The sequence below is a fragment of the Colobus angolensis genome, unplaced genomic scaffold (genome assembly GCF_000951035.1).
Source record: "Colobus angolensis palliatus isolate OR3802 unplaced genomic scaffold, Cang.pa_1.0 Scaffold390, whole genome shotgun sequence".
In the NCBI taxonomy this organism is placed as follows: Eukaryota; Metazoa; Chordata; class Mammalia; order Primates; family Cercopithecidae; genus Colobus; species Colobus angolensis.
This window is the reverse complement of record NW_012117266.1, coordinates 1,214,663-1,226,211: the sequence shown is the minus strand read 5'-3', so window position 1 is coordinate 1,226,211 and position 11,549 is coordinate 1,214,663. Positions and strand designations below refer to the sequence as shown.

Below are 11,549 nucleotides of genomic sequence, written 5' to 3'. Positions count from 1 at the left end.
GGGTTTCACCATGTTGTCTAGGATGACCTCAATCTCCTGATTTCATGATCCACCTGCCTTGGCCTCCAAAAGTGCTGGGATAACAGGAACAGTAGAGGTATTCTAATGTTTGTTGAAAGAAAGTTAGAAGGGAGAGAGGGAGGAAAGGAGTCAAAGAGGGAAAAGAGAGAAAGGAGAGGGTGAGAGAAGGTGGCAGGAAGGGAAGAAGGGAGGGAGAAAAAGAGGGAGAAATTCGATTTTGAGCTGGGACATTGAGATAATGTCCCAAAGGCAATGGCCGAGAGACTTCAGTCTGGGATGGAGAAAAACTTCTGGAAATAGTGACATGATATCGTGAATTTACTTAATGCCACTGAATTATACACTTGAAAATACTTTGACAACTTTTATGCTGAATACATATTTTACCATGATAAAAAAATTTAAATTAGATTTAAGTTGTTATCATCACTAGAGTATAAATGTTCTCTGTGTCCTCAAACTTTCTTTCTCCTTTTTTTCTTTTTTTTTGAGACGGAGTCTCTTTCTGTTGCCCAGGCTGGAGTGCAGTGGCAGGATCTGGGCTCACTGCAAGCTCCGCCTCCCGGGTTCACGCCATTTTCGTGCCTCAGTCTTCCGAGCAGCTGGGACTACAGGCGCCGCCACCTCGCCTGGCTAATTTTTTGTATTTTCAGTAGAGACGGGTTTTCACCGTGTTAGCCAGGATGGTCTCGATCTCCTGACCTCGTGATCCGCCCTCCTTGGCCTCTCAAAGTGCTGGGATTACAGGTGTGAGCCACCGCGCCCGGCCTCAAACTTTCTATAAAGTGTTAGAAACACAAATGCCTTGTGTAAGTGGATCGTAGTGAAAATTATGGAAAGGAAGTATAAATATCTGAATCACGGTGGTCTGAACAGAAGCCGACCATAAAATAGAAAGAAAATTCACGAAATGAACCAATTCTTCTAAAGTAGAAGTTCAGAGCCCAAGAAGATAAGAAAAAAGTTAGACGTCTTTCCCCAACCTTTCTACTCTCAGATTCCTCGGAAATATTGGGAGCAGCCAAGACTTCCACCAAACAGCAAAAGGAGAGAAGAGAGGTATTTTTGTTTCAATGTTAAATGACAGGATGGCTCAGCTGATACTTGGGTTACATGTATATTACCTCAATTTACTCCTGAAAACAAAGGTGTGAGATGCCACCATTATCTACCGTTCACACACAGATGAGCTAACTAAGGCTTAGAAATGTCAACACACCCTGCACCCAAGTGGCAGAACCAGGAAAAGTTATGCTCCTTCCCTGCAGCTGTGAGATATTGGATACAAATTGCATTTCTAGGCTGTCAATGAAGAGAAAGAAATCATCACTGCCCTGTCTTTTAAAAGACTGTTCTCAAAAGCAAACTTTGAAACTTTACAATTTATTACGTAATAAGGCGAAGAATGGAGAGAACTTCCAAAGTTCAAGTACAAATAGAATAGCTCTAATAGCAAAGAAGATGATTCCCCAAACAGAAATGAAGGCAAGAAAATAGCTTTGCAAGACAGCTACCACAGCCTTAAATGTTCACACTGTCACAATAAATAGTCCATGCAAAAGCTTGTTCATATCTGACCGTAAAGGCTATGTTCTTATATATTATTAATATAGAAATGTTGTCTATTAGAACCAAATAACCATCTAAATAAAAAGATAAAGAAGGTACCTCTGTCCTTATATTTTTTATTGAAATCTAGAAAGCTGAAAGTTAAAAAAAAAAATTAATCTGTCGCCTTCTTAAAAAGTGGGAATTTTCCAAATTATATGTGAAGTAACTAAAATAAACAACAAATGAGAATCATGTAATAACAGCTTTGAAAAGGCAATGTAGAGTTCCCCTAGTGATTTCTATTTTAAAATAAATCAGAGCATTTCCAAAAGCCAGAGTTCTTCTTTTATAAAGAGAGGGCATGAAACTAATATAGACTAAAAATCATGTCTTGCTTTGTTGAAATATTACCATGAACTATACATACTAACATGATCCTATTAGGGGAATACTAAGAGTATAGTCATCAACTGGAAAAATTAAAAATATTGTATCTATACGGAAATCATCTATACATTTTGCCTCTGAAAACCATCAGAGAAACAAGAAATCCATTTTGCACTGACAACACAGAGTGAGATCAAATTCTCCATGAGGCACCAGCATTTCTGTTTCAAAAAAAGACACCCGTTGTTGACAGCACATGTACCTCATATGTCTCCATTTTGTGTAAAAATCATCTGCTTTTGTATCTCCTTAAGCAACTCTGAAAAGAAAATCAAGATGTTTTTCTGGACAGAATAAATGAGAAGGGCAAAAGCAAACCAGTTGGTAGCCAGTCTTCACTTTCTTAAAAAAAAAAATGGCAAAAGAACTTAGCATGTCAACCTCCACCTATCCAGATGGTTTGTTTCATTTAGTACACGAGTTCCAGGGAAGAACAAGCAAGAAGTATAGCTAAGTATTAATATAAGCCAACAGGTTTTTAAGCTTCTTTTTAAGTCCCTCCTGCCCAGATTTACTAAAACACAGAGCTTTAATTTTCTCAGGGCTTTAACGCGACCAATCAACTGGTATACCCAATTGGGAGATTCTACCAGTCTACCACCACGAGCGAGGGGGTATAAAGCTAGAGTCACTCTTGATGTGATGAATTTCGGGGCCTGAAAAGTGACTTCCCTTCCTCTCTCCTTCTCCTTCCATCCCGGTTGATCATGGAGGGATCTTTTCCAAAGGTTTCTATTGTGATCCTTTAACTAAATAAGACTCAGCACCTCTCAGTGATCCCGCTGCTCCCTTCCCGGCACACCTTTCTGAAATACCTGGTTTTCTGAGTAACTTTTCTTTTTCCTACATGAAAGTTATTCCATGTGCCCCTAGAAATTGAAGGAGGCATAGAAGACAAGTTACTCCTAGAAATCTCATAGGCCTGGCCTATCATCCCAGCACTTTGGGAGGCCGAGGTGGCAGATCACCTGAGGTCAGGAGTTCAAAACCAGCCTGGCCAATGTGGTGAAACCCTGTCTCTATTAAAACTACAAAAATTAGCCAGGCATAGTGGTGAACATCTGTAATCCCAGCTACTCTGGAGGCTGAGGCAGGAGAATTGCTTGGACCCAGGAGGCAGAGTTTACAGTGAGCCAAGATCATGCCGCTGCACTCCAGCCTGGGCGACAGAGCAAGACTCCGTCTCAAAAAAAGAAAAGAAAAGAGAATAGAAGAAAAGAAAAAAAGAAAAATATCATAACCCTTACTTCACCACACAGCTGAAGACTCTCTCTGAACAAGTAAAATATAAGATAGTCCTTTGTTTGGTCACAGGGCATAATGATTAAGCCCATATTCTAGGCTCAGGAAAAAAAAATAAAAATCAGACCCTGATCAGCAAAGACTCTTGCAAACAAGAAGCTCTGCTGAGAAAACCAAATACCACCTATTCTCACCAATAAGTAGGAACTAAACACCAGGTACACATGTACATAAAGATAAAAACGATAGACGCTGGCAACTGCAAGAGCGGGGAGAGAGGAAGAGGGAAGAGGGTTGGAAAACTATCTATTGGGTACTGTGTTCAATACTTGAGAGACGGATTCAATCGTACCCCAAACCTCAGCATCACACAGTCTACCGCGGTAGCAAACCTGCACATGTACCCCCCAGAATCTAAATTAAAAGTTGAAAATTTTAAAAAAGAACTCTGCTGAGACATATATTTGCAATGCCAACTAATGCAGGTTTATTGAGCAATACACGGTAAGACAAGCTGCGTTTTTGAGAGACACAAAAGCAGAGGCCAGGAGATACAGCAGCAAGGTGAAAACATGTCAAAAGCATCAGAGACTGGGGTGTGGGTGGTAAAGCTTCTGGATACATCCAGAGGCATACACAGCACCAGTGAGCAACCCTTAAAGCAAGCTTAGGGATGGCCAGAAAAGTTTTAGAGTCCCAAAGACAGCGTGTGCATGGCTAGTAGCCAGCAATCAGGCAGTCAGAAGAAGGGTCAGCTATGAAGGGCTATTCAGGGACAAGCAGCATGCTGGAAGATCCTGGAAACAGCTGGCAGGTCGTGGAGTCTTGATTCGCTCACTGGCTCCTACACACTTAGCAGGTTCTTCGGCAGCTGGACACACAGGACTGCTGGTACGTCCTGGAGACCCCACAGGCTGGCTGGCAGACAGTAGAGACTCCTCCCACTGGTTGGCAGACACTGGAGATACCTCCCAGGGGTTGACATCCACTAGAGACAAAGGTGAGCGGTCGGCTGCAGGTAGTTGAGCAGGGGTTGGAAACACAGGTAGTTTGTCGAGAGCAGGTCACCTGGCAAGGGTTGGAGACACATGAAGTTCGCTGGTAACAGGTTGGCTGGCAAGCAGTGGGCCCGCAGCAGGTCTCCTGACAGTGGTCCAGGAGCCAAGAGCCAGTTTGGAAGGAACTGGGCAAATAGATGCCGCCCAGGCAGTCAGCATCAGTGGTGGAAGTCGTGGTAACTTGGGTCACTGGACCAGTGCAGCGTCCTCCAATGGGCCTGGAAGAGCAATTTCTTGTGGAGCAGTTGAAGGACATGATGTCAGACAGAGGGCTGCAGGTAGCTTGCTGAAGTTACCTCCTGAGTTGTGAATGTCACTTCAGACTCCTGAGCTTTTATATATCCTTGCTGGTGGGTGGGGCTCTCTCCCCGGTGTCCCTGGCTTCTTTGGCTCAGACCAGCTTGCCTTAGAACATCTTGTGAATCTACACATTAATTGTCTCTTAAAAAGCCTTCACCCTCATAAAGAAAGTTTAGTAGTTTGGTAACTAAATCACAAGTCTTCTGTACTGTACTTAGTCTGATTAAGAGGGCTGGTTGGCAGCTTCAAAGCTATTGGTCATCCCAGCCCACACGTTGTCCCTCATTCATCTTGCTTACGATGAGTGTTGACCTGACAGTAACACCAAAGATGCCACCATCCTACCATCACACACTCTCTCTCTCCCTACCAGGACCAATTACAAGCCCATGCCCTGTTTCGTTTGTTACTGGACTTAATATCTTTTAAACATAACTTAATCAGTCACTCTACCACACCTAACGGAGTGACTGATTCCCTCATTGGGAAGGTGCCTCCTTGAATATGTTTCAAGATGACAATGACAACCCCAGAAAGGAACAAAGGACACAGAGACTTGTATCCAAAGTCTGAGCTGGCTCTCAAAATTAATCAACTGACTCAAACAAGATGCCCGTGGGAAGGCTAGAGGGCACTGGGACCCACCCTTTATGTTCCAGCAACATAGAACAACAAAGCAAATTAGAAGCTAATTAAGTGCAGCTGTATTTGTAGCCAAGACCCTTCCTAAATAAATTGGATGAACTTTATTCCTAAAATGTTTAATTTAATAACAATGGATAATAGTGACTCCCGGGTCTCATTAATATGCCAGGGGAAAATTTTTTAAATTCTCATAATGTTAATTTGAAAGGGTACAGTATCTTTCTCCCAATTTGTTCAGTATGTTCACAAGATTTTTATTTTCACACATATACTTACAGATAGAATGCATTTTAATCATGGACAAACTAAAGGCTCTTCAAGGTCATTGTCTCCATCAGGGATAAGGGGGAGGCAGAGTTGGGGGAAGCAGGCACTTAACCAACGTTTGGTAATGAAGAGATGTGTGAAGAGTGTGCAATAATATTTAATTATTCTTTTTATGCTTGGGGAAGCTACAAGGATATCATTCTATTTTATCTCATCTCACTACAATATAATGAATTTTAAACACCAGAATGATGGCTCGTTTGGGTCCACCTGAACACGGATGAATAAACTGCCTCAACTCCAGCAAAATAAGCAACTTCAACATCGCTTCAAGTGGTCAGTGGTATTGCTGTCCCAAAACAGCTGTAAGATCTGACTCATTTTTAAACTAGCTTACATGGGGGAGCCCAAGGGGATAAAATGGATTTCCATATATTTGACGGCTACAGGTAAGCTACGTTTTAAATATCCACAAAGCAAACAGCGTTATGTCAGGACTCATCAGAAATCCCTAATTGGAAGCTAATGACACATCCAAACAAGAGGGTGCTGTGAGCAATAGCATGATTCCCAGATATCAGACCTCAATGTCCTGACCCTCCCTCAGTGACTCACCATGTGTTCCCAGGAACCCGGTGAAATTAATGAGATGACTACTTTCCACAATGTTGTGGCTACGCTCTTCCCACCACAGAGGGTATCTCAGTTGGTGTTTGAAGGCCTGAGTCCTTGGTCCTAGGGCCTGGCTTGCCTGTTGTAAAATGGATTACTAGTTTACAGGCTTCTCCCAGCCATAGGTTCACAGGCTACTATGGAAGAGTACTTCATTGTGAGAATGCCCAAAATCTGAAGTCAGTAGTAGAGTTACAAACGAGAACGTTTCAGGGCCTCCTGCCACATTCCTGGAATGACAGATAATTGTGTAAGTTATTACTTTGTCTTGATTTCTCTTTCCCGTTGAAAGTTGAAAATTACAGATAAAAGGATCCTAGAAAATATCTTCCATCGCTTCAGGAAAAAAGAAAATGAGTGTCTTTTAAGCATACAACTCTCTTCCAGGCATTGAGTTAAAGGTTTGTACAATTCGGCTGGGCGTGGTGGCTCACACTTGTAATCTCAGCACTTTGGGAGGCCGGGGCAGGCAGATCATGAGGTCAGGAGATCGAGACCATCCTGACTAACAGGGTGAAAACCATCTCTACTAAAAATATAAAAAATTAGCCGGGCATGGTGGTGGGCACCTGTAGTCCCAGCTACTCAGGAGGCTGAGGCAGGAGAATGGTCTGAACCCCGGAGGTGGAGCTTGCAGTGAGCCAAGATGGCGCCACTGCACTCCAGCCTGGGTGACAGAGCAAGACTCCATCTCAAAAAAAACAAATAAATAAAATTTGTGCAACTCATCTCACTGAGTTCTTACAGCAACTCTGTGGAGTAGGTATCATGTCACATGCTTGGAGCTGAAGTTCAGGGACATTAGGTAGCTCGCCAAGGTAATGCAGTTTATATTTGACTAAGTTGAGATTTAACTAAAACAGAGTCTCTGAACTACCAACTCACACTGAGGAAATTTTTTTTAAACATGATGAGATGCCTTCCTTAAAGTGTGAACAAGAATTTGTTATTTTTAATCAATCAATCAATACTTCATTGATGACATTATAAAGGATATAGTCATTTCTCTTCCAGGTTCATCAATTGATTAACAATAGAAATAAATAAAATAGTAAATCACAAGCACTGCTGTACTACTTCGTATGTTTTGTTCGTTCTGTATCCAATTTAACAATGTTTAATCCTTAGAATAAGATACAAGGTCACTACAAACAAAGCAAAAAAGAATAGAGAAACATTAATAGCTTCAAGCCATAGTTTGAAATTATAATTATGTATAATAGCTGTGCATACAACTAATTTTCAGAGCATAGCAGATAAGTGAATGGATTTTTCAGTCTTACCCATTTTCCAAAGAGTCTGCCATTTTTCAGGTGCTAAATAGAGGGAAAATGTTGAGTAGATCCCTTAGATTAATTATTAAAAGAAACTCCAGCTCACATTGTGACTACAAGCAGATTATTTCTGAAGTCTTATATTAAAATGACTTCAGAGTTTGCGAGTAACATTTCTCATAAAGGTCTTGCCAACGTGAAAAATCGATAAATTTCTCTGCTATTCTCTGAAAATACACCATGTAGCGCAGAGGTGGGCAAGCTACTTAATATTGGCATGCATTTTATTGTCACATGCAAGCACTTTGACTCTTTATCTGCATTCACTGTAAGTTGCAAAAGTAAAGAAACATGTACTGACAGTCACATAAGCTTGATGAAACTCTACACAATTTTAATGTGACAATGTTGTTCAATGAAATTAATAAATCCTCCTTTCCTTGGAAAGTAAGAAAAAATTACATGGCCAATTGCTATCACTAAGTAGTTAGGCACAACCTGAAACTTCAACTCAGCAAAAAGTTTTGTGAAGATTATTATTCTCATGTCTGCAGAGCGTGAAGTGAAGGGATGGGTAATAAGAGCAGATGAGGAGAGATCGAGGAACTACTACCCATTATCTTCATCACTGATGGATAATTTGCTCTCGTTTGTATAGAACAATCTAAGCCTTATACAATAATTATCACAGACTGGAAATGAGCAATTCTTTCACTCAAAAGTGAATCATAGCAATCACTTACAAGGCCAAGCATTTGAGAGTAAAATGAGCTAAGCATGTGAGGGAGGCTGGAGGTTTGATATGCAAGGATATTTTTCATCACAAAGTTGATAATAATGTTGACCAACGCCAGTTCAGAGAAAACCACTTAGCCTCATTGAATGGAGGAATAGCGAACTTGTGGAAAAAATTGATATATATGAAATGAAATGCTGTCATTCTGCACTGTTTCAGGATGATCACCCTCTCAAATTGAAGCTATTCATTGTCTCTTAAGAAATATAAAAAGGAAATTCAGAAGCTTAAGTGTGGAACTTAATGGTTGTTTTAAAAATTAAATACATCTTGGCTGAGTTGTTCTGCTTTCTTTCCAACTTCACACGGACCTCTGGGTTGAATCTCCAGAATCTTTATTAACCAAGACATTATAAACCCCTGGAGGCTGGGTGATTTGCACCACAAAACTGAACTGAAATTCATTTTCCAAACTCTTTTCAAAAAGCATCAATCATAAGAACGGTTGAATAATTTGGGCTGGAAGGAACTCTAGGGCAGAAAGCAGAAGGTGAAAGAAACAAGCAAAGACCAGCAAAATAGTTGCTGCTCTTAGAACCTGAAAATAGCAATCACCAGCTACATGACTTGTATAAAAATAAACCCTCAGAGGACAGTGTCAAGGTTGAAAAATTCTAAATTGAACCATTCTCTCTCGATGCCTGTTTTCAGATTCATGTGGTTTTTCATGTGTGTCTTCATTGGAGAACAAAATCAGGGTGCTGTCAAGAAAGGTGAGTAGAATCCTAAGTATTTTTCAGCACAACAAACTCCCATATGGCAAAGCCCATGTGTAGTTGTCATGGGCTCCAGTCCTGGCCTTCCAAATAGAGAGGGAGACCCATTTGTAACCAGACATGAGTAGTGTTCATGTACAGGGCTTAAGAGAGAAGGCACCAAGTCTTCCAAGATGTATCATCCTTTCCTGATCCAGAATTGTTCAGAGCCTACTAGGTACTCTGTGGCGTAAGGATACTGGAATCTACATAGTAGACAAGCAAAGTAGATAGGTCTTCTCTTAGCATCACTTAATTGACCTGTGCTTATGCCCTTTCAACATAGTTCTTCTTGGTCTGATTTGCCTGTCTGGGGGATTAGGAGTGTAACATTAGGCCAGCACTATCTCAGGTTGGTAATTAGACTTCCAGTGCTGGATTTTAAATTCCTCTCATACAATTCTCGTATCTGATTGATGAGAAAACAAGTCCAAAACAGGGAGCATTTTTGCCAAGCACATCAAACATTCTTATGCACTGCTTCGAAACTGTCTCACTTCATTTCTTACTGTAGTCTCTTTGCACATGCTTAAGCCAGTTTGGTGATGGTGCAGTCCCAAAGTGCTTCCTTCACTTTGAGGCAACTCACATGCTCCTTGCTTCCTGCTAGGTCTTCTCTGATGCCATGGCAAGGAAAGTCCATGTTAATTTTCTCTGCACTCACATACGTACCACCCAGTGGGTGTCAGGTGTAGGCAACAGAGAACGCAAAGCAAAGGATGAAAATGCCCCGCTTTTGTCCTCCAGGTAGATAATACTTGATATGGTTTTGTCATGTCTCCACTCATCTCCAATTGTAGCTCCTGTAATTCCCATGTATTGTGAGAGACACCCAGTAGGAGATAATTGAATCATGGAGGCGGCTTCCCCTATACTGTTCTCATGGTAGTGAGTAAGTCTCACAAGATCTGATGGTTTTATAAAGGGAGATCCCTTTTGCTTGGTTCTCATTCTCTCTTATCTGCCGCCATGTAAGATGTGCCTTTCGCCTTCCACCGTGATTGTCAGGCCTCCACAGCCACGTGGAACTGTGGGTCCATTAAACCATTTTTTCTTTATAAATTACCCCATCTCAGGTATGTATCAGCAGCGTGAAAACGGACTAACACAGTAATGAAACTCGTTTCAGGAAGTCCCATGGGATCATGCACGAGTTGCTTGCAACGGTGGCTGACTTGATAACACTTTCTTGTGGTTGCTTTCCCTACTCTTCTATTTCACTACCCGTGTGCTGCAATCCCTGGAATAAAACTCCAAAACTGTCTCAAGCTTTGCTTTTCGGGAAACTTGGGTTGAGACACCCAGGTTCCAAATACTGACTATTTGAAAGAATTGGAAATAATAACCAGACCTTCTAATTTCTAGCTTAGGCCCCTAAGGGTACATGCATGCCTCTGTCCATGCAACCCCAAGAAAAAACTTGTACACAAGCTGAGTGTACAGCAAGTGACATTTGGGTGTTTAAAGCCATTTCTGCAATGGTCAAATCAGTAACTACGAAAGTCTTGAAATGCGGCTAGATTCTTGGTAGATTTTGAAATGTATTCCTCGTAATGTGGATCTACTATGCTTGTTCCTTAACACAGGCCAGTCCCTAAGAGTGACATCCAAAACACTAAAAGTTTGGAAAATACTATTATCAGTTTCATGTCACTGTTGTTTTCCAAAACGAAAAGATGCTTTTCAACAAAGTAAGACATGTACCAACTGTGAAATGGGAGAAAATTTTAGGTAGTAAATGGACAACTCCTTTATAGTTTTAATTAGTCATGAATTTATTTTTAAATGTATTAATAAAATAGGGCTATTCAAGCCATAATTTTGAGGATATTACATAAAATGAAGTTTAAGCAAGTTTTATTGAAGTGAGGTACTATACATAAACATAATAAAAGTTAATATAATATAAAAGTTAAACTAAAATAGTATTTGTAATGGTGAAGTTGATATGAAAATAATGACAAAAATTGTCAAGATAAAAATCACAGCAGTGTTTGATAAATATTTAAATGATTTAATACAATGTTTTCATAGATATTGAATTAATAAATACTTTAAGTAGTTTTTTAATTTTTCAAAATTCACTTTATTTTAGAGAATATGATCGTTTAACAATTTCCATTCACACACATTCACACACACACACACACACACACACACTCCAAGTACCCTGCTCCCTCTTCTGCTTATCAATTGCTTTGTAACAAATCACCCCCAAACTTAGTAGCATAAAACAGCCATTTATGATGCCCGTGGATTCTGTGGCTTGGGAATTTGCAGAAAGTGCAGCAGGGCAGTTCGTCTCTGCTCCAGATGGATGGGGAGCCTGTGATTGAAGGTTCATTTCTTCACATATGTGGCAGCTGATACTTACCATTGTGGGAATACCTATGTATGGCCTCTTTATGTCACCAGGATTTCTCCAACACTGAGGCTGGCTCCAAGAGTAAGAACCTCAAGAGAGTATATATTAATATATCTATATATTAATATATCCATATATGCTTATATAAGTATATAA

General features: G+C 40.6%; 1 protein-coding gene across 1 annotated transcript; it reads right to left on the bottom strand.

Annotated features, from left to right (window-relative positions):
- Window positions 1–4,113: 4,113 nt before the first annotated feature.
- Window positions 4,114–4,575, bottom strand: LOC105520972 (keratin-associated protein 11-1). The gene has a single exon (XM_011954982.1). The coding sequence runs from the start codon at window positions 4,573–4,575 to the stop codon at window positions 4,114–4,116; it is 462 nt and encodes a 153-aa protein (XP_011810372.1).
- Between the last annotated feature and the right edge of the window lie 6,974 nt (window positions 4,576–11,549).

Bases quoted from the DNA above. Each gene is read 5' to 3' on its own strand.
- LOC105520972 (XM_011954982.1), bottom strand. From the start codon at position 4,575: ATGTCCTTCAACTGCTCCACAAGAAATTGCTCTTCCAGGCCCATTGGA.